We start from the raw sequence: 23,555 nt of genomic DNA on the forward strand, positions 1-23,555 counted from the left end.
GGTGATTACTGTGGTGGTGGCACTTCAGTAATTGATTTATTCCCCATTTTATTTTTAACTCTGATTGCCACCATAGAGAAAAAGGCTATTAACACATTACTATTATGAACAAACCGATAGGCACAACACCTGATCAACAGCCAAATCAGGGTGTTGGTTAAACAGGTTTAGTATCTTATTTTTCACAGAGCAAAACACAAACTACATAGCAGCATCAGAATCAGTCAGTTTCCTCTGCTTCTTTTACATAAAATAAAATCTTTGTACGACACTTCACTGTACACAATATAAACCAATATACGTATACGGTCATATGCAAAGGTTTGGGTGAAAATGGGTTTGGGTTCAAAAGTACAAACCCCATTTCCCAAAATAGATAGATAGATAGATAGATTCAACTTTATTGTCATTACTCAGTACAAGTACATGGCAACGAAATGCAGTTAGCATCTACCAGAAGTGCAAATAGTAGCAAATAGTGCAAAAAGAGAGTGTGCAAGTGTGCAATAAATAGGCATAGTGCAACATTACAGTATATAGAATAAATTACTTATAGATATGCAAAAAAATAGATTATAGATGTGTAGATATATACATGAACATGTTGGAGATGTACACTGTATAGAATAACTGTTGCGATGTGTTATTTACATGGCAGTAGAATGTTACATTTGTGCGATGGTAATAATAATGAATAAAACAACAGCTCTGATTGGTGAGTGTAGTATGAAGGGCAGTGTTCATAGTCCGCTGTGTGCAGTATGAGTGGTAGTGTTATCAGCGAGGTGTGGAGTTCAGCAGAGTGATTGTGGAGGGAAAGAAGCTGGACCTGAGCCGACTGGTTCTGGCCCGGATGCTCTTGTATCTCCTCCCGGATGGAAGTAGGTTGAACAGTTTGTGGTTGGGGTGGGAGGGGTCCTTAATGATGCTGTGTGCTCTGCGCACACAGCGCTGGTGGTGAATGTCTTTGATGGCAGGGAGCTGCATGCCTGTGATGCGCTGAGCAGTCCTTACTACCCTCTGCAGGGATTTCCTTTCCGCAACAGTGGAGCTACTGTACCACACGGTCACACAGTTGGTCAGTATGCTCTCGATGGTGCATCTGTAAAAATTTGTGAGGATCTGAGGAGACAGCCGGTCTTGTTTTAGTCTCCTCAGGAAGTAAAGACGCTGCTGTGCCTTCTTGATGAGATGGGAGGTGTTGAAGGACCATGAAAGGTCTGCCGAGATGTGGATTCCCAGGAACCTAAAGCTGGACACACGTTCTACCTCTGCTCCGTTGATGTAGACAGGAGAGTGTGTTGGGATGCTGTGCAAAATGTACATAAAACATGATATCCAAATCATTTAAACCCTACATGTAATTGAAAACACCACAAAGGCAACAACTCAAATGTCGACACTGAGAAATTGTATTGTTTTTTGAAAGATACACTATATGTCCAAAAGTATTCACTCACCCATCCAAGTCATTGGATTCAGATGGTCCAGTCACTTCCATGGCCACAAGTGTATAAAGCCGAGCCCCTAGGCCTGCAGACTGCTTCTACAGACATTAGTGAAAGAATGGGTCGCTCTCAGGAGTTCAGTGAGTTCCAGCGTGGTGCCGTGATCGAACGCCACCTATGCAGCAAGTCCAGTCGTGAAATTTCCTCACTACTAAATATTCCACAAAGTGGAAGTGATTGGGAACGACAGCAACTCAGCCACGAAGTGGTCGGCCACGTAAAATGACAGAGCGGTCAGCAGATGCTGAGGGGCATAGTGCGCAGAGGTCACCGACTTTCTGCAGAGTCAATCACTACAGACCTCCAAACTTCATGTGGCCTTCAGATCAGCTGAAGAACAGCGTAGAGAGCTTCATGGAATGGGTTTCCATGGCCGAGCAGATGCATCCAAGCCTTACATCACCAAGCGCAATGCAAAGCGTGGAATGCAGTGGTGTAAAGCGCTGCCACTGGACTCTAGAGCAGTGGAGACGTGTTCTCTGGAGTGACCAATCACGCTTCTCTGTCTGGGAATCTGATGGACGAGTCTGGGTTTGGCGGATGCCAGGAGACGGTACTTGTCTGACTGCATTGTGCCGAGCGTAAAGTTTGGTGGAGGGGGGATTATGGTGTGGGGTTGTTTTTCAGGAGTTGGGCTCAGCCCCTTAGTTCCAGTGAAAGGAACTCTTAAAGCTTCGACACCAAGAGATTTTGGACAATTTCATGCTCCCAACTTTGTGGGAGCAGTTTGGGGACGGCCTCTTCCTGTTCCAACATGACTGTGCACCAGTGCCCAAAGCAGGTCCATAAAGACGTGGATGAGCCAGTTTGGTGTGGAAGAACTTGACTGGCCTGCACAGAGTCCTGACCTCAACCCCATAGAACACCTTTGGGATGAATTAGAGCAGAGATTGTGAGCCAGGCCTTCTCGTCCAACATCAGTGTCTGACCTCACAAATGTTCTTCTGGAAGAACGGTCAGAAATTCCCATAAACACTCCTAACCCTTGTGGAAAGCCTTCCCAGAAGAGCTGAAGCTGTTATAGCTGCAAACGGTGGGCTGACATCACATTAAACCCTATGGATTAAGAACGGGACGTCACTCAAGTTCATAGTGTGTGAAGACAGACAGCCGAATACTTTTGGCAATGGAGTGAAAAATATTTGCCCATTTTGATTTTGACACCAACAATATGTCCCAACTTTTTTGGAATCTGTTTTTGGCATCAAATTCAAAATGGGCAAATATTTTTCAACAAAAATAAAATTTCTCAGTTTCAACATTTGAAGCATTTGCACTGAAATAGGGTTTAAATTATTTCCACATTATTGCATTTGGTTTTTCAATTACATTTCTCACAGTGTCCCAACTTTTTTGGAAATGGCACCATATGAAATGTGCTGTAACCTTTGGACAAGCTGTATTTTATGTTTCAGTTTTCCCCCAGTGTATTAAATGCAGTAAATAAACAGTGACCCTGTAGATTTTCTGTATATCTGCATACATTTGACCTAAGATTTCATCAGATTTTCACTCAAGTCCTAAAAGCACATAAAGACAAACAAATTAAACAAATGAGACAAAAATATTTGATTTGCTCATTTATGCGTTTTAGGAATAGCAGATAATTTGAAGGTGCAATTACAGCCAGGTGATTTATCTTACTCTCTTATGATCTTACTGGCCTGGTTTATGACCTGAGGCATGAGATTTCCATACAGCATGATCTAGAACATGTGCAAGGTATGCTGACTGGCTTGTACTCAGGACCTGAACTGCACCCTCCTGTTTAAAGCTTCTCAGTCTTATCATTAAGGTCTAGAAAGCTGTTATCCATCCAGGAGACATTAACATTTCTTTACATGGCTGTTCATGTTCGGTAACTACATCCTCAAACCAGAATGCTTGATTAAACTCTACCTTCAAACGTTTGTTCCTCTTGTCCGACATACATAGGTGATGGTAGCATAGGTCAATGTGCACACCCAGGTGATAGCTAATACCACTGTGCTGTGCCAAGGAGCACATACTGCTGCAGGGGAATGTACGTCCAGGTAGTTGAAGCCTGGAAACAAGAATTAAAAGTAGGTATAACTTCCAACCATCAGGCTGACTGTATCCAGGACAACTTACCCACGATGTGAATTGTGAACAGTGGTGGTTGACTTGATTGACACTGAGTGCATACATGAGAAACAGTTTGATAACTGTGGAAAATCTAATATAGCGTAATATGTGTAGATTGTAGATAATGTAGAAAACTCCAGATCTAAATCTTCAGGGTTGAATGAAATAAACTCCACAGACTTCAGAATTCAACTCCCCTTCTCCTCAAGGGCCGTCAACTCACCAACGACCTAAATGAGTTCTGCGGCAGATTTGTAGACATTCTTCAGACTTTCTCTGCCAGTGCCCCCAGCCTGGCTCTCTCCCCTCTATTCTCTCACTCATCTCACCATAATCATCAGGATGTTAATAGGCTTTTCAATAGACAGAAGGTGGGAAAAGCTCCAGGGCCAGACTGAGCCTCTCCATTCACTCTAAACCACTCCTGTGACCAACTTATGCCAATTTTCACCAACATCTTCAACAAATCACTAGAACTTTGGTCTGTTCCAACAGGCTTCAAAACATCTACCATCATTCCAGACCCCCCCAAAATGAACATTACTGGACCACAGGCCTGACCTCTGTAGTTATGAAGTTCTTTGAACGACTGCTCCTAACTTACCTAAAGGACCATTACAGGACCCCTTGCCATTTGCAAACAGAGCAAACTGGTCTGTTGACCAAGTGGTCAACTTGGCCCTTCATTTCATGCTATAGCATCTCAACATTCCTGCTTCTATGCTTCTAACATAGAGGCTGGCTTATCCCAGGTGAGGATTGAACTGGCAATTTCCACATTAGAAACCTGGCAAGTACTGGGATAAACCACCAGACACAGAGACAAACACAACTGCAGGTCAGTAAAGAAAGCATCAAACTCCAGACTGAGCGGTGAGCTATGGAAGAGGAAGCCTCAATCAGCTCCTGATTTTCTGACTCCTCCTAGTGATTAGAGGCGGCCTAGTAGGAGGCCAGGATGTTGCAACGCTAGCATTCTGTTTGTGGACTTTAGCTTGGTATTCGACACCATACTGACAAAGCTACTGCAGGTGAAACTGTCCCAGTTGTCTGTATCAGATGCCATCTGCTAGGGAATCATGGATTTCCTGACAAACAGGAGTCAAGACGAAGATGTGTGGCTTGGAAAACACACATCAGACCCCCAGAACCTCAGTACCAATGTACCACAAGGTCATGTGCTCTCAGTCTTTCTCTTCAGTCTCTATAGCAATGACTTTGTCTCAAGGGAACCAGCCGTGAAGATTCTGAAGTTTGCAAATGACAACACCATGGTGGGCTTCATAGCCAACGAGTATGAGTCTGCCTACAGACGGGAAGTTGAGCAGGTGATCTCCTGGTGCAGCAGCAAACACCTGCTGCTCAACACACAAAACGCTGTAGAGATGGTGGTGGGCCTCAAGCATAAGGCCTGCCCTCCCCATCCACATCAGTGTGACTGTAGTTTCCACTATGGGGTCACTCAAGTTCCTGGGCACCACCATATGGGAGAGGAACATGGTCTCCATCACCAAGAGAGCTCAGCAGAGAATGTTTCTTTCTGACACAGCTGAAGAAATTCAAACTGCTGCAGAGCCTGATGACCCAGTTCTGCACAGCAATCATCGTCATGTCAACTACAACTACATAATCAGGACAGTGGAAAGGATCGTGGAATGGAGTCTGCCAACACTGACCTCTTTTGAGGTCTTTTGAGCAATTGTAGAAACCTGTTTATATGTCCACTTGATTAATTGGGTAACTGTCCAAATAACATGTAAACACCCTAGTAAGTCTATTCTATATATTTTTATTTGTTAAGTTGCACTTGAAACTCCTTGACCCTGAAGGGGTGGGTGGGTGGATCCAGGTGATATTCCACCAAGGGCAAGGAGTAAAAGAGTCCTGGTGATTGGCTTTCGTGAGCTCTTATCTTAGAGATAAAGACAGCCTTGATCCTTCTCTTTCTGCATTTAGAATGACTATGTGGAAAGCATTGTAAAATAATATTCACTGAATCATTGGCTGAAGACCACGAGCAAGGACAAAAAGCTGAATAGGCTATCAAGAATACCTCCTTTAATTTTTGGCCTGTGGGAGTCAGATAGTGATCTTATAAAGCTATAAAACATGAATCGCTTGCATTATATCAACACACAAAATTTAATTAAGTTGATAAGATGACATTTTTGGAGTTTTATCAGTTTGCTGTCCATACACTGTTATGAGATTGATATAAGAAAAAAATGTAACATGGATATTTTTGTAGGTAAACAAATACAAAGTCTAAAAAGATTGAGTAGACGAGTAGGGCATGCTTTCAGACATCTTATTGTGTTCTTATAGAAACCCCATCTGAGAGTTTTGACAGCATTCAGACCGATATTTCTAACCCTGAAGACTTTTTGTACCTTTTTTTTTCATCATAAATATCTTTTCTCTTCAACCCCAGTTCCAGTGAAGTTGGGACGTTGTGTAAAACATAAATAAAAACAGAATACGATGATTTACAAATCCTTTTCAAACGATATTCAACTGAATCCACTACAAAGACGAGATATTTAATGTTGAAACAGATAAACTTTATTGTGTTTTGCAAATATTCACTCATTTTGAATTTGATGCCTGCAACACGTTCCAGAGAAGTTGGGACAGGGGCGTATTTCCCACTGTGTTACATCACCTTTCCTTTAACACTCAATAAGCGTTTGGGAACTGAGGACACTGATTGTTGAAGCTTTGTAGGTGGAATTCTTTCCCATTCCTGCTTGATGTACAGCTTCAGTCGCTCAGCAGTTTTTTTGAGCTTCATAATCCGCCACACGTTTTCAATGGGAGACGGTCTGGACTGCAGGCAGGTCAGTCTAGTACCTGCACTCTTTCACTACGAAGCCATGCTGTGGCATGCAACATGTGCAGAATGTGGCTTGGCATCGTCTTGCTGAAATAAGCAGGACGTCCCTGAAAAAGACGCTGCTTGGATGGCAGCAGATGTTGCTCCAAAACCTGTATGGACTTTTCAGCATTAATGGGGCCTTCACAGATGTGCAGGTTACCCCTGCCATGGGCACTAACACCCCCCCCCCCCCCCCAACATCAGAGATGCTGGCTTTTGAACTTTGCGCTGAAAACAATCCGGACAGTCCTTTTCCTCTTTGGCCCTGAGGACACGACGTCCATGATTTCCAGAAACAGTGTGAAATGTGGACGTGTCAGACCACAGGACACTTTTCCACTCCGTGTCAGTCCATCTCAGATGAGCTCGGCCCAGAGAAGCCGGCGGTGTTTCTGGGTGGTGTTGATATGTGGCTTCGCTTTGCATGGCAGAGTTTTAACCTGCACTTGTAGATGGAGCGACGAACTGAGTTCATTGACTGTGGTTTTCCGAAGTGTTCCTGAGCCCATGTGGGAATATCCATTACAGAATGATGTGGGTTTTTAATGCAGCGACGTCTGAGGGATCGACGGTCATGGGCATTCAGTGTTGGTTTTCTGCCTTGCTGCTTACCTGCAGAGATTTCTCCAGATTCTCTGAATCTTTTGATGATATTATGGACTGTAGATGATGAAATCCCTAAATTCCTTGCAGTTGCACGTTGAGGAACGTTGTTCTTATACTGTTGGACTATTTGCTCACGCAGTTGTTCACTAAGTGGTGAACCTCGCCCCGTCCTTGCTTGTGAACGACTGAGCCTTTCAGGGATGCTCCCTTTATACCCAAACATGAAACCTCTTTCCAATTAACCTGTTCACCTGTGGAATGTTCCAAACAGGTGTTTTTTGAGCATTCCTCAACCTTCCCAGTCTTTTGTTGCCCCTGTCCCAACTTCTTTGGAACATGTTGCAGGCATCAAATTCAAAATGAGTGAATATTTGCAAAAAACAATAAAGTTTATCCGTTTGAACATTAAATATCTCGTATTTGTAGTGTATTCAATTGAATATAGGTTGAAAAGGATTTGCAAATCATCGTATTCTGTTTTTATTTATGTTTTACACAATGTCCCGACTTCATTGGAATTGGGGTTGTAATATCCCTCTCTCTTTCTGTAATATAGCACCTTAAGTACAGCCTCCACCTGGTGGGCTATTGCAACAAAGACTTTTTACAGCAGGTGTTATCACAGAGCAACTGTACAGAAAAAATCCAGGTCCGAGTCCCCATCAGCAAATAATAATAGTGGCAAGAAAAACTCCCTAAGAGCAAGAGGAAGAAATCTTGAGAGGAACCAGGACTCAAAAGGGAAACCCGTTCTCCGCCGTTCTCTCTCTGTATGGCAAAACTATAAAAATAAGGTCCAGGTTAGAATAAGCAGAGGGGAGGGGCCTGAGCTTAATCACAGACAAGCTGAAGCCATGAGCAGTCAGTGTGGGTGGCACTAGAGAGAGAGGAGAGAATGATGGGCTTTCTGCTGCAAATTCTGCTGGCTCTGTTTGTCTCTCTGCTAGGAGGGCTTTATCTCCTGGGAGCCTTCCGTCGGTGGAGACCAGGGGAACCCCCACTGGATAAAGGCCCTCTACCCTGGCTGGGACATGTGCTGGAGTTCAGGAGAGACACCGCAAAGTTCCTGGAGAGAATGAAGAAAAAACACGGTGACATTTTCACGGTGCAGCTGGGAGGGTTTTACTTCACTTTCCTGACGGATCCACATTCCTTCGGTTCGGTGATCAAAGAGGCGCGTGCAAATCTAGACTTCACCGAGTTTGCACGGCATCTGGTCAAGCAAGTATTTGGCTACGTTTGCATAGATGATGACCACAAGTACTTCCAGACCTCCAGCAACAAGCATCTGATGGGGGATGGGTTGGTTGTAATGACTCAGGCTATGATGAACAACCTCCAGAACCTCATGCTGCACAGCATTGGCTCCGGCGACAACGGCAAACCGTGGCAGGAGGCCGGGCTCTTCTACTACTGCTACAACATCGTCTTCCGCGCTGGTTACTTGGCGCTGTTTGGAAACGAGACTGCAAAAACTTCAGGAAATTTGGAGAAAGCCAAGGAAACGGACCGAAATCACTCAGATGAACTCTTCACCGAGTTCCGCAAGTATGACCAGCTCTTCCCCAAACTGGCATATGGGGTACTGGGGCCCTCGGAGAAGATGGAGGCTGAGCGGCTGAAGAGGCTCTTCTGGAACATGCTGTCAGTGCAGAAGATCAATTCCAAGGAGAACATCAGCGGTTGGGTGATGGAGTTGCAGCAGGTACGGGCAGAACAAGGCATGGATGAAATCATGCTGAACAGATGCATGTTACTTCTCTTGTGGGTGTCCCAGGGCAACACGGGTCCTGCCAGTTTCTGGCTGCTCCTGTTCCTAATGAAGCACCCCGACGCCATGAAAGCCATCAGAGGCGAGGTGGAGGAGGTTCTCCGTGAAATGGGGCAAGAGGTGAAGCACGGTGGACCACTGATCAACCTGACCAGAGACATGCTGCTCAAAACCCACATTCTGGACAGCGCAGTGGAGGAGAGCCTTCGCATGACAGCTGCCCCCGTCCTCACCAGGGCCGTCCTGCAGGACACGACTCTAAAAATGGCCAATGGGCAGCAGTACAGCATCGCCGTGCAGATGGACCCAGAAGTGCATCCTGACCCACATTCCTTCAAGTACAACCGCTTCCTCTCGGCTGAGGGGGGCAAAAAGACCGACTTCTACAAAGGGGGTAAGAAACTGAAGTACTACACCATGCCCTGGGGCGCCGGGTCCACCATGTGCCCTGGAAGGTTCTTCGCCACAAACGAGCTGAAACAGTTTGTGTTCCTCATGCTCACGTATTTTGAATTTGAGCTGAAAAACCCAGATGAGAAGATTCCAGACATTGACACCAAGCGATGGGGATTTGGAACCATGCAACCGACGCGGGACATCCAGTTCAGATACAGGCTCAGGTTTTAGGTTCACTCCTTAAAAGAGGTGCCACAAAGGGCTCCTTGAGAGATGCCGCACCAGAACCACTTTGGGCTTCCTATTTGGAGGTTCTTTAAATTTTAGTAAAGGTTCATGTGGGAATCAAGAGTGGTTCTTCCGCTGCGTTGTGCAAAAATAAAAAACAATTTTGGAGACTTTACTTTTAATTTTGTGGAATAACAGCTTGCTTGTGCAATGTTCTGTTAAACCACTCAACTCATTTAACTCTTTGCCTTGCAGGATATGTGATTTTTAGTTTGATTAGAAAATAAGTTTCCCTAATCGATATTGACTCAATGTTTTAAATTAAGATCACAAGCCAATGGCACTTGTGCAAGGTTACACAGGAGAAAATAAACTGATTGCATTCACAGCGCATGTGCTTTCTTTTCACAAAACATTTTCTAATTCCAAACAGAAAGCCAGGCTGTAAACACGGTTAAAATAAGTCGTGAACATGGATTCTGTTCATGTGCTCCAAGACGTGGCGATTCCATCACAGCTTTTCAGCCCATCAATAAACACACCAAAGATAAAATAATGTGGTGAAATCTTTTTCACTTTGCTGGCAAATACGGATTTGAGAGTTTCAGTGATACGAATCAAAGTAAGACTCAATGGGACTGGAAAAGACGAATTGATTGCATTCACAGTGTTTTCCTATGACTGAAATAATCCAAACTTTTTGCATGTTTCTTCGTGGAAGAGAAAAGGGCCTGGCTACAAACTTAAAGAAAGCATGACTAAAGCACGGGACAGTCATTCCACTCATACAGGTTCCTGTATGTAACATTATATGGTTATAGTGGGCACTATCGGACAAGCAGCAGGCCCTGGTCTTTTGGTGACCTTTGGTTTGACTAGAAGGATGTCAGTATATGACTTGGAGTAGCCTAAGAAACACTAGTGATAGCACAAGACTCATCAGCTGAGAGGAAACAACAAGAGCTTTTGCTTTCCAGCTGTCAGTCTGTCAGGATCAATGATGTTAATGTTTAACGCAGTAAACACAGTTTAACTGTGCACTTTATCTTTACTATGGAAACTGATCGGTCACATGTGGATGAGAGTGAAGCCCTTCATTCACACAAAGCACTAAAATTCTAGAAACATGAAGTGCTGTAAAACGTCTATTGTTAAACAAGTAGCCAGTAAGTTACGGTCAAACTATGGTAAGTCATTTCTAGTTTACCGTGAAATTAATTATGGTACAATTTGAAGTGCCATAAAGCTAATTACAGCAATTTCTTCATGCTGTGTGATAAAGTTCAATATTTTTAATGGGCCCATAGAACTAACAACAGCACATCTACTGGATAATGAAAAGCATTAGGCACTATGTTATATCTTGTATCAGCTCTTGTAATGCAGGGAAAACACAGATCATCAGTCAAAAATAACTCATTTATTGCAATAAAACGATAATAAAGCTAAATCGCTGCAATAAAACAACTCTGTTTCATTCAGTCTTCACGGTTGCTCATGTAGGCTTTAGATCAGTCAACCAGCCTTGCTGGTTTGATAACCTGAGCTGACGGGATGTGACTGCCCTCCCATTGTGTGTGTTTCACTGCACAGATGGGTTGGATTGCAGAGGGGAGCGTGAGAACGTTGGCAATAGGCATATAAAATAAAACATGGTTTCTTACGAGTAATTTGATGGGAATGAAGCAGAACTTCAAGTCTTGTTGCTGCAGTGTTGACTGTGACATCCCCACCTGCAGGTCAAGATGACAGCAGGCCAGCCACTGGTGAAGATTACAGCTGCTGTTTAGATTTGAGAACAACAGGCGTCCCATCCAACCAGAGAGTCATGAACAAGATAACAGACCGCTGGCAGGTCAATGTTTGACTGAAAACGTCTCCAGTCATCTGGCTCTCTGCGCTCTCAGTGTGAGTTTAAACATGAAATACACTGCAGAGTCACTGCAGAGTTCGAATAGAATTAAATGGCCTTTTGTGCCAGATACACCAACCGGTCACTTCATTAAGACCACTCACTACGCTCACTGTCCATTTTATCAGCTCCACTTACTGTATAGCTGCACTCTGTAGTTCTACAGTTACAGACTGTAGTCCATCTGTTTCTCTGATACTGTGTTACCCTGTTCTTCAGTGGTCGGGACCCCCATAGACCCACACAGAGCAGGTACTATTTGGGTGGTGAGTCATTCTCAGCACTGCAGCAACACTGACGTGGTGGTGGTGGTGGTTGTGGTGTTAGTGTGTGCTGTGCTGGTACGAGTAGTTGCAATTTTTTGAAGACTGTCTTGCATTTCTGATGCAGTCGTGGAGGTAAAATTACGTCCAGGAACCAGCCCTGTGACCGGAAGGTCGCCGGTTCGATCCCCAGAGCCGACAGTCCAATGACTGAGGTGTCCTTGAGCAAGACACTTAACCCCCAACTGCTCCCCGGGCGCTGTGGATAGGGCTGCCCACTGCTCTGGGCAAGTGTGCTCACTGCCCTCTAGTGTGTGTGTGTGTGTGTGTGTGTGTGTGTGTGTGTGTGTGTGTGTGCGCTCACTAGTGTGTATGTGGTGTTTCACTTCACATATGAGTTAAATACAGAGGTGAAAATTTCCCTGTTGTGGGACTAATAGGGATCACTTAAATTAGGTTTTGGCTTTGGGTAAAAAAGAGCACCACACTATACGACCTTACACAGCAGGCGTGGTAAACTCGCTGACTAAGCACGTCCGCAAAATGCTCAGAGAATAAATACCGGCCTGGTTTAGTCTGGTTTTTGAGTGTAGCGCTGGGCTGGTGCTGGTTAAGCTGGTCACACAGCGTGGTCTTGCTGGTTTATGCTGGATTTCCTTGTGGGTAGATGTGCACGCTGGGAATACTTCATTGTTTACTTGTGGTTTTCTGCCAGTGTTAGATCTTTACAATACCCCATTATATATATACCTGCGCCCGTGACCTTCTGTGACCTTGGGATTTGAAAATAACAGCATGCAGCTGTCGGGAGGCGGCTGGCAACATTCACACTACAGCTAGGACCCAAATGTGGCCCACGTCTGCAGCTGTCTTATGCCTCATAATTGGCCTTGATGTACAGTGTTGACTCAACACTGTAGTCTGGAGTCTGGCTGCCTCAGCTCAGCCACAGGTCCACTGTGTATGGGCAGATATCAGGTGTGCTGTGCGCCAAATCTGGGCCAGATCCAGGCCAGAGAAATTAACCTCAGCTTCACCTTAAATGGGCCATATGCCAGGTGTCTTATGGGCTATATGTGTTGCAGATCAGGGCCATGACATCTTCTTACCTTACATAGGCCATGCTGTGGACCAGGTTGAGGCCAGAGGACATTACCACTGGTTCACCTTAGACGGGCTGCATGTACGGGCTTGTTCAGGCTGGGTGCTGGCTCAGGACCTGAAAATGGATCACATATACTAGGGCAATTTACCGCAGGTCCACCTTAGATAAGTCAGATCCCAAAACAATTCGCCAGATCTGCACCCCACACCCTCATCCTACCTCAAGCCATCTAAAACCTAGCAGTGAAGTAGCTCTACACAGTAACAATTAGGACAGTTACCGCTTTGACCATTCAGTTCAATTAATTGAGCTGAAATGACAACCACGCACATCTGTAATGTCAGCAGCCAATCGTGCAACGTGTGCTCAAGAAAATATTCGAAAATTGAACTCAGCTGAAATGTATATACTGTCCTGGATTCCTGGACAAGAGATTTTCCAAGAGATTTTTTTAAAATTCAGAGTTCCAGGTATTTTCCATGCCTGGGCTTTGCAGGATGCGTGAGAACATTGCATATTAAACAGTTTACGCACATATTCAGCGCTCAAATCTGGATGTTCAGACACTTTAAACTTGCTCACACAGACAACCACTCAGGTCACAAACAAACTGAAACAGTGCAGCAAACTGGGGAACGGTTAAAACAGCCATCAGACCAGGCACACAGTGTCCTCCATCTCCACGTCCAGCAGGATGGAGCAACGCCTGAAAGCACTGCTTAATTTCCTGATCGGTTGGTGTTGCAATTAGGCCATTTCTTCTTACTGCTTCTACAATTAGATCCAGAAATACCGTTGGATTGTTTAAGGTCAGTTTCGTGAAAATGTTGTCAGCAGTTACACGTTTTTGTAGCCTTACTGAGGTAACTTTTCTTTCCGCAATACCTATGGGTGTAACAGGATGTGACATTATGTAACTCAAACAGCTTCCAAAAGCAAAGCAGCCACATTAGTCAACAATCCAGATGCCTTAGGCTTTATCAGTAAGGTGATTTCTTAAATCAAAAGCCATCTGACACTGAAACTCAAAATAACTGACAGTCCTACCTTTGAGTAATTCTACTGGTCAAGCATGTTCACATCTTATGAATTTACCAATTTAGCTATTATGAAGTTCACCGAGCTCCAGCTCTGCTGAGGAGCAGAGAAGGGAATTCTTTGCAGACAGATGTAGATGCATCTGTAGAAGCTGCAGCCCATCTCAGCAGTCACTGGGACGAAGGGGCAGGAAACCGGAGCAGCGAGTCCAAAGACATGTAGCTCTCATTTCAGTTCAGTGATAATGCAGCTCAGTGCAGTGCAGCATGGGAAGCAGTAGCTGTCTGTAAAGGGGGAAACACCGGCAGCCTCATAAACGCTTATGCAGCATGTTTGCTTTGGCAAAGAAGTGGCTGCATCTCCATCCTCAGTGAAGAACCGTCCTACAGCAGCGCATGTTTACAGTTCGCAGGTGTTTCCTGGTGATATTCATATTCACGCCTGGACTAGGCTTGTACGTTCAGGCGTGTACACAGTATTTCAGGTCAAGTTGTGGAAAACACTGGTACACCAGATTTCTAAGGTGCACTGGCGTGGCTCTCGGACAGGCCTGACATTCGTTTTCTTCCATCATTGCTGTAGGTGCTGTAGATGATCTGTAGGCAGTTTTGTCCAGTTTATTAAAAGGTTTCCTAAATTAATGGAGTACGTTTGATGAACACCAACAGATTAACTGTGCATAGCGGGCGATATAGACGGACATCTCTCAGTAAACAATCGCCATCAAGGGTTCAGCTAAGACGTATATAAATAGTATAAATAAAAGTATAAATAGCATTTTATATATGAAAATGTATAAAGGAAATCTGGGGGAGCCTGTTTGAATGCAGCCTGTTTGAATGCAGCTGATAAAATCATTTTTAGGCTAAGCTTGTCAGTACAGGAGTAAATATTGACCAATAAGCAGTTTTTATACCTCATTCCGTTCTGCACAGGTCTGCTCATGCTTAGGCTGAAACCAGTGAGACCAGCTGAGACCAGTGGCTGTCATGCAGTGTTCAGCTGCCCCGTCAGGGTAACAGAGTCAATGAAACCCAAGGCTTTAATGTTATATTTATCATTTACCTTGTACGAGGGCGTGTGAACTGTAAACTAAAAAATGTTTAATCTGCTGCTTGTTATCTGTGTACATTCCCACATTACTTTCATCCCAACATATCAGCAAGGTTGATCAGGACACTTTAATGTTTTAAATGAAATATAATTTAACGCATTTTATTTCAGTTATACAATCGCCGGAAAGTCCTAAAATGCATTGCTTGTAAAAAGTGTTTGCTTAAGCTGACTAAAGGCACAGCGCATGTGCACGTGATGGGAATGATCACAGTTCCGCCTCATGTTGCGCAGGAAAAACCCCAATGAGTGATGAGTATTTCCATTCAGTACAGCAGCAGAACCAGAACACCTCAGCTCCTCTGTGTGATTTTTCTTCTGATGGTACCTGCGGTGCATTTTTACATTCTTCCTGGGAGTGTAAGCTTTGGACTAAGGCTTCTTTTACATTATCAGACATTCTCCTGTCTCCTTCAGACATCCTAATAAAGGATTATCTTATCTTATCTCAATAAAACCATTCCTAGTACATTGGTACATTGTCAATGTTCCCTCAAAGGTGCAACAGTGGTTTTAAGGTCCAATGGTGAACCTTACATGAGTTTTTCCCAGTGGAAAAGTAGACATTTGTGTGTTTTCATAACCAAATATTTTAAAACAGAGCAGCAGAATAAAAGCCTGGAGGCGAGGCGGCGTGTGTGGAGTCAGTACAGCATAGAACAGATCATCTCAGTTGATTATGGTTCAGTTCTGTTCCCTGACTAAACATACTGAGATGTTTACTGTATACTGATATATAGATGTATACTGGAGCCCCTCAGGGCTGTGTGCTCAGTCCGCTCCTGTACTCCCTGTACACCCACGACTGCACAGCCAGACACAGCTCCAATGTCATCATCAAGTTTGCTGACGACACAACGATTGTAGGCCTGATCTCCAACAACGATGAATCGGCCTACAGAGAGGAGGTTAACATCCTGGAAAACTGGTGCCAGGAGAATAACCTCTCTCTAAACGTCAGTAAGACTAAGGAGCTGATCGTGGACTTCAGGAAGCAGGAGAGAGTACACCCCCCGATCTCCATCAATGGGACTGCGGTGGAGAGGGTTAGCAGCTTTAAGTTCCTTGGTGTTCACATCAGCGAGGATCTGACATGGACAGAACACACTACACGGGTGGTGAAGAAGGCCCAACAACGCCTCTACTTCCTCAGGCGGCTGAGGAGGTTTGGTCTGAACCCCAGCATCCTCAGGACTTTCTACACCTGCACTGTGGAAAGTATCCTGACTGGCAGCATCACCACCTGGTACGGGAGCTGTACCGCCCTCGAGAGGAAATCCCTGCAGAGGGTAGTACGCACAGCGCAATACATCACCGGAGTTCAGCTCCCAAACCTTCTGGATTTATACACCAGCCGCTGCCTGAGGAAATCCAGAAGGATTATGAAGGACCCCTCCCACCCAAGTCACTGCCTGTTTTCACAACTGCCGAGTGGAAGGAGGCTTAGAAGCTTGAAGACCAGAACTAACCGGTTCCGAGACAGCTTCTTCCCCCAGGTGACCAGATTGTGGAACAGATAGTAGAACAGTGTTCTGCCCTACCCACCCCACTGCCACCCCATACGAACTCAATGCACTCTGCACTTTACCCTGCACTCCACTACTTTACTTTACACTGCACATTCGGACTCATTCTCTACCATGCACTTTACTCTAAGTTACTCTAAGTCACCTACTGGACTATCTCCGTACTTACACACATACATAGATTATTGCACATGTACACAGCATTGCAGTATCTATATTTTATGACTTTTTCCTAACATTCAGTGCAATAAGATTATGTATATAATGTATGTCTGTGTATATTGTTTAAGTTGGTTTATTGTATATTTTTATATTATATATATATATATATATATATATATATATATTTTTTTTTTTTTTTTTTTTTTGTACTCCATGTTGTAAATACTGTCGCTGCATTCAGTGGGAACTTGCACCCAAGTTTTCCCTCACCTGTACTCCTGTACTCTTGTGATGTGACAATAAATCTGATTTGATTTGATTTTTTGGAGCCTTGAGGGTCCCACTGCAGAGACAAGAGGGGCACTGCCCCAGAGACAGTCTAGTATTTCTGAGAGTGTATGTAGCCAACAAGCACGGTCACTTTTTCACTTCAGACTCAGTGAGCACAGTCTGCCTGCAGAAACCGGTTCAGCCTGCAGGAACGCACAGATATTGTATCTGGATCTGGGTTAGAGGAAGGCTAGGGGAGGAGCCTGAGTTTAGGAGTAATCTGTGACAAGCTGAAGCCATGAGCAGTCAGTGTGGGTGGCACTGGAGAGAGAGGAGAGAACGATGGGCTTTCTGCTGCAAATTCTGCTGGCTCTGTTTGTCTCTCTGCTAGGAGGGCTTTATCTCCTGGGAGCCTTCCGTCGGTGGAGACCAGGGGAACCCCCACTGGATAAAGGCCCTCTGCCCTGGCTGGGACATGTGCTGGAGTTCAGGAGAGACACCGCAAAGTTCCTGGAGAGAATGAAGAAAAAACACGGTGACATTTTCACGGTGCAGCTGGGAGGGTTTTACATCACTTTCCTGACGGATCCACATTCCTTCGGTTCGGTGATCAAAGAGGCGCGTGCAAATCTAGACTTCACCGAGTTTGCGCGGCATCTGGTCAAGCAAGTATTTGGTTACGTTTGCGTAGATGATGACCACAAGTACATCCAGACCTCCAGCAACAAGCATCTGATGGGGGATGGGTTGGTTGTAATGACTCAGGCTATGATGAACAACCTCCAGAACCTCATGCTGCACAGCATTGGCTCCGGCGACAACGGCAAACCGTGGCAGGAGGCCGGGCTCTTCTACTACTGCTACAACATCGTCTTCCGCGCTGGTTACTTGGCGCTGTTTGGAAACGAGACTGCAAAAACTTCAGGAAATTTGGAGAAAGCCAAGGAAACGGACCGAAATCACTCAGATGAACTCTTCACCGAGTTCCGCAAGTATGACCAGCTCTTCCCCAAACTGGCATATGGTGTACTGGGGCCCTCGGAGAAGATGGAGGCTGAGCGGCTGAAGAGGCTCTTCTGGAACATGCTGTCGGTGCAGAACGTCAATTCCAAGGAGAACATCAGCGGTTGGGTGATGGAGTCGCAGCAGGTACGGGCAGAACAAGGCATGGATGAAATCATGCTGAACAGATACATGTTTCTTCTCCTGTGGGCGTCCCAGGGCAACACGGGTCCTGCCAGTTTCTGGCTGCTCCTGTTCCTAATGAAGCACCCCGACGCCATGAAAGCCATCAGAGGCGAGGTGGAGGAGGTTCTCCGTGAAACGGGGCAAGAGGTGAAGCATGGTGGACCACTGATCAACCTGACCAGAGACATGCTGCTCAAAACCCCCATTCTGGACAGCGCAGTGGAGGAGAGCCTTCGCATGACGGCTGCCCCCGTCCTCACCAGGGCCGTCCTGCAGGACATGACTCTAAAAATGGCCAATGGGCAGCAGTACAGCATCCGCAAGGGTGACCGAGTGGCCCTGTTTCCATACACCGCCGTGCAGATGGACCCAGAAGTGCATCCTGACCCACATTCCTTCAAGTACAACCGCTTCCTCTCGGCTGAGGGGGGCAAAAAGGCCGACTTCTACAAAGGGGGTAAGAAACTGAAGTACTACACCATGCCCTGGGGCGCCGGGTCCACCATGTGCCCTGGAAGGTTCTTCGCCACAAACGAGCTGAAACAGTTTGTGTTCCTCCTGCTCACGTATTTTGACTTTGAGCTGAAAAACCCAGATGAGAAGATTCCAGACATTGACACCAAGCGATGGGGATTTGGAACCATGCAACCGACGCGGGACATCCAGTTCAGATACAGGCTCAGGTTTTAGGTTCACTCCTTAAAAGAGGTGCCACAAAGGGCTCCTTGAGAGATGCCGCACCAGAACCACTTTGGGCTTCCTAAAGAAGCACGTTTGAAATAGAACAGTGCTTTCCATTTTTCAGGTGGACTGTCTGGGATGCCCTGAGGACTGGTTTTTGGGATCTATGAAATAGAGATTTCTAAGTATGAAGAACCTTTGAAAGGGTCAAAGCACCTTCATATATTACACATGTTCTATTCCATTTAAAATGTTTTGTTTGGAATTTTAATGGATGATCCTTAAAAGAAGCATTTTTATAAATGAGATGTGTGACCTCCACGTAATATAAAAGTTTCTTCCAGAACCTCACATCTCATATATAGAAATGTTCACATCCATTAAAAGGCACATTTGGGATCTAAAAGTGGCTCCTTGATGGCATTGTGTAAAGAACCTTTTTTGGTACCTTTGTTTTTAGGAGTGTCATACAACATCTTGCTTACGCAATGTTCTGCTCAGCAACTCGCCTAATGAACTCTTTATTTGATTATTTGATATTTGATTTTTAATTCCAGGAGAAATTGTTGCAAATGATAATAAATACTCACACTAAAGGATGAACTTATTGCATTTCCACTGTATGTATGTGTGTTTTTCTTTAATCAAAATCATGTAATGCTTCTTTTATATATATATATATATATATATATATATATATATATACAAAACATGCTGCACATTTATTCTATTGATAAAAACTGTTTAAGTTTAGGACTTAAGACTTAACTACAACTGCTAGTAGCTTTGCAGCCTATCAATAAACACCTTGAATAACATGCATGTGGTGCAATCTTTTGTTTGTATGATCTCAATTGGGAATGAGCTACTGGGAATGTTCTAGACTGATATCAAAACCAAAATAAGAGCCAATGTAACTGAAATAACATCACCAAGGCTGGTTCCCTAACCTCCAGTCCACGACTGCCCCAGAGTGTTTGCCCATTTCTTGGTGGAAGAGAAAGAGCCTAGTGGTTATAAACATAATTAACATGTTTCTAAAGTGCTGTGCATTAATTCCATTGATGGATTTCAGTTTAGGTTTAACCTTATCGTTGTTAAGGCACTGCAGAAAAACCAGCAGGTGGACTTTTTGGAGTACAAGTCACTGCATGACCTGCAGTAACCTAGCAAACACTAACAGCAGCAGGTGGCTGTACTGTCGCACTGTAACCTGCGAGCATTCATTAACTCAATATGAGTGTAAACAATGTTAAACTATTTCACTTTTGAGGCCGAAACCTTGAAAAAGGATGCTTAAAGTAGCTGGATTTGGGGTGCAGCACTATGAGGAACGCGTGTCTGGTTTGGGCTGATCAGTGTTTCTTTCACAGCGCGAGAGCCGCACCGGAAAGTCTTTATCCAACAGGAAATGCAGTCAGGAAGTCTTAGTGAACGCCCATGCTGTCCGTCCACATGTTGACGAGTGGCTTTTAATTTACAGCTATCAGTTCTCAGTCAATCAGTGTTTATTATGTTCTGCTTAAACTGCTTGAAGTGGAGCCAGTGTCGGAGTGGGTAATGGGAAGAGTTGGAGGAATTCCCGGTGGGCCGGTAGCATTTTGGGACCGTTACTGTGAGTTAATGTCAAAGTGTTTACATTTAGAGGTTAAATCAGTGGATTCCACTTCAGAAGGCTCAGCCCTGATTCACTCTCGTACAGTGGACAGGAATGAAGTCACACTCGTTCCACCTTTAATGTTGTAGCACCTTCATTCAGACACTAATCCAGGCGCTAGTGTGTAACTGCACTCTTTAAGGTGGAACACAAGTTGGAATAAGAAGCTAAACATCAGCCTGGAGACAATATTGTATGGACATGAAGATGGACAGCAGCACAAGAACTGCAGAAGCCCACCGAGGAGGCAAGAATGAAAAAGCTACGTAAGAACGATGAGGACATATCTGAGCGGTTGGGAAGTGAGAAACAATGACTTTAACTGACTCAACTGGCGCGAGCAGCAATGTAGTCATGCTGACTGTTGTAAGATAGAAGATTTGGCCATGTTTCTTTTTGCCACCTTGTTTCAGAGTAAATATGAATAAATAAGAGATGAGAATGAGCAAGATGAAAACGTGACGACTTCAGAAAAGGTTGTTTTGCACAAAGGCAATCAATGCTGTGTGAGTGTGTGACAGGTTTACGTTGCATTGTGGGGACCTAAGCCTTTTCATACACTCACAATATGGGTACATTTCTTCCTGGTGGGGACCACAGGCTGTAAAATCATTACATTAGGTTAAGGGGGTAAGGTCAAAGTACGGTAGCTCTGATAAAGGTTTGGGCAAGTCTCCTAGAAATGAGTGTAAGTTCACAGAAACAAGAAGTGTGTGTGTGTGTGTTTGTGTGTGTGTGTGTATGTGTGTGTGTTTATTTTGCCTGTATGGGCTGGTCTTCTTGAATTCCCACTTTGTAACCCAGTCCCACTCCAGCCCTGCATGGGGCTGAACATTAAACTCCACTGTAGCAGAAAGTATTCATGCTCAGCTTCCTGAAACCAACTGACAATACAAACAACAGCGAGCTACAGAAAAAGAGAAGGAGCGGAAAACATCCAGAGAAATCCGATTCAGTTACAGTGGACGAGTGGAGTTGAAAATGTACTGGAGAGAAAAATATCTCTATTTAAAAATACTCGAACATACAAAAGTAAAAGGTAAAAGTTTAACATGACACTAAGAGTCAGTACATATTTTATATAATACTGATGCGCCCACAGAGGCGAGTCAGCACCGCTATGCACAGGCTCGTTTTACAGTGACATGAATAAAAAATAAAGTGAAATACACTTACTCTTTAAACATGGTCCCACTAAGGCTTCCCACACAAGAATGCTTAGTGTGAATATGAAGACCCTTAAAGACTTGATGAACGTTCACATGAGGCAGAGGCAGATCAAAGAGCTTTACAGATGGGTGATACAGCTAATAGTATAATTAGAAACTATGACTATTAATTCAAAATTCATATATCGCTGCTGTCGGATCAAAACCTCGTATCTCCAAAAATTGTAACTTTACATGAGAAAGAAAAAACCTACTCTGCTTTTAATGTAATTTAATGGAAGCACACTTTTTTCCAAGTAATTTTAGGTAATTTCTGTTGGGCCAATCATCATGGAATTTATGCACAGTATATAGGACCATGGGTATTTTCAAATTATGTCAAAAAGTGAAAAACGACAGAAATGGAGATACGAGGTTTTGTTCCGACAGCAGCGACATACTGTATTTATTCCAACTTAAGGGTTCTTCCTCATATGTAGGTCCTTCAGACTTTAAAAAAGGCCCCTCACACTCCCACCTCATTTCCAAAAACTGATCTCTGAAGAACCTTCTGTGGAAAGGTTTTCTGTTTTCTGATTGAAAAGGAAAGATGTCCTGGTCTTTGGAGATCCTGGATATAAAGTGAACATATGGAGGAAAAAGTGTTTTTTCCTGAAATATAATAGAATGCAATTGGAGTTTGAGTAAAGGTGATCTACTGCTGTGATCTACATTTTTAAAAAATCTGATCAAATGATATGCAAAAATAAATAAACATGAACACATGGCAGGACAGAGCTTGTAAAACCCTGAGATCTCATTGCTGATTGTCTCTACATGAAACTACACTGTAAAAAAAAGCTTCTCAGTTCAGTTCATATGGAAACCAGGAGTTTAACAGGTTTTTATTCATGTCTGAGGATTTTAGTTTAGATGAACAAAAGCCAGATTTCACATCGGCCAGTAGCTCAGAACGTCTGCTCTGCTCTGCGTTCCACGGTTTACACACTGACGTCACGGCAGTTAGAAAAAGAGAAAGTCGACCAAGTGTTGACAGACTCAGTGAACACAGCCTGCCCTTTGGAGCTGGCTGACTGAACTGTCCAGAGAGGACACTGTTCTCTCACCGTGACCCCGGAGAGGACAAACATGTGGGCTTTGTAGCTCAGTGTCGCAAATATCATTTAGATCAAATCAAACCAAGTCAAATTTATTTGTAGCGCTTTTTACAACTGATGTCGTCACAAAGCAGCTTCACAGAATTCCAGTAAAGACAGACTTTTAACACGAATGTAAAACCCCCCAGTGAGCAAGCCAGGGGCAACAGTGGCAGGGAGAACCTCCCTCAGAGCTGAGGAAGGAACCTTGGGAGGAACCAAGGCTCACAAGGAGGGACCCATCCTCCTCTTGTCAGACTACCTACAGAGTTATTTAGAAAACAAAAGGACTCATGTGTACTGATGTAGTCATAGTATATATAATGCAAACGATGATAATGATGATGATATTATTATTATTATTATTAATAATAATAATAGTAGTTGTAGTAATAGGAGTCCATGAAAACTTCATGAGAAAGACAAACAGTAAGAGGAGCTACAATCAAAAGCACGTCTGAGTATCTATGAACAGCTTATGTCTGCATTCACAAGACAACATGAGATGCAATATGAAGTTAGTAATATGAGGACTCCTAGGCTTTGTTCACTCAGCAGGTAAAAGAGGCCCAAATCCGATCTTTTTCCCCGTGTGTGACTCAGATGTGTGTCTGTGTGTCCGTGTGAACAGAGAAACACACTGAATCTGACATTTTCAATTCCGATCTGAGACGCTTTCATATGTGCTACTGATATCCGATCCGTATCCAATCCGTGGCAGAGCGACTCCGGAATTCATGCGGTTTTTACCTCAGTCTGACCAAACATTCGTCATCATTTCTCTCTGCTGAGACTCAGAAACATTTAGGCTGATGTTTCTGTAAGAAAATGATTAGAGACTCATC

The 23,555-nt window shown here is 44.1% G+C and overlaps 2 protein-coding genes across 2 annotated transcripts; both read left to right on the top strand.

The window, feature by feature from the left end:
* The first annotated feature begins 7,970 nt into the window (after positions 1-7,970).
* LOC108414456 (5-beta-cholestane-3-alpha,7-alpha-diol 12-alpha-hydroxylase) lies at positions 7,971-19,566 on the top strand. The gene is made up of 2 exons (XM_037532339.1): positions 7,971-9,550; positions 18,815-19,566. The coding sequence occupies exon 1, from the start codon at positions 7,991-7,993 to the stop codon at positions 9,491-9,493; it is 1,503 nt and encodes a 500-aa protein (XP_037388236.1). The 5' UTR covers positions 7,971-7,990; the 3' UTR covers positions 9,494-9,550; positions 18,815-19,566.
* LOC108417103 (5-beta-cholestane-3-alpha,7-alpha-diol 12-alpha-hydroxylase-like) lies at positions 17,173-19,366 on the top strand. The gene has a single exon (XM_017689845.2). It carries the CDS (start codon positions 17,222-17,224, stop codon positions 18,755-18,757), a length of 1,536 nt encoding a protein of 511 aa, XP_017545334.2. The 5' UTR covers positions 17,173-17,221; the 3' UTR covers positions 18,758-19,366.
* Positions 19,567-23,555: the final 3,989 nt, after the last annotated feature.

This window comes from Pygocentrus nattereri, chromosome 2, assembly GCF_015220715.1.
Source record: "Pygocentrus nattereri isolate fPygNat1 chromosome 2, fPygNat1.pri, whole genome shotgun sequence".
Classification (NCBI taxonomy): Eukaryota; Metazoa; Chordata; class Actinopteri; order Characiformes; family Serrasalmidae; genus Pygocentrus; species Pygocentrus nattereri.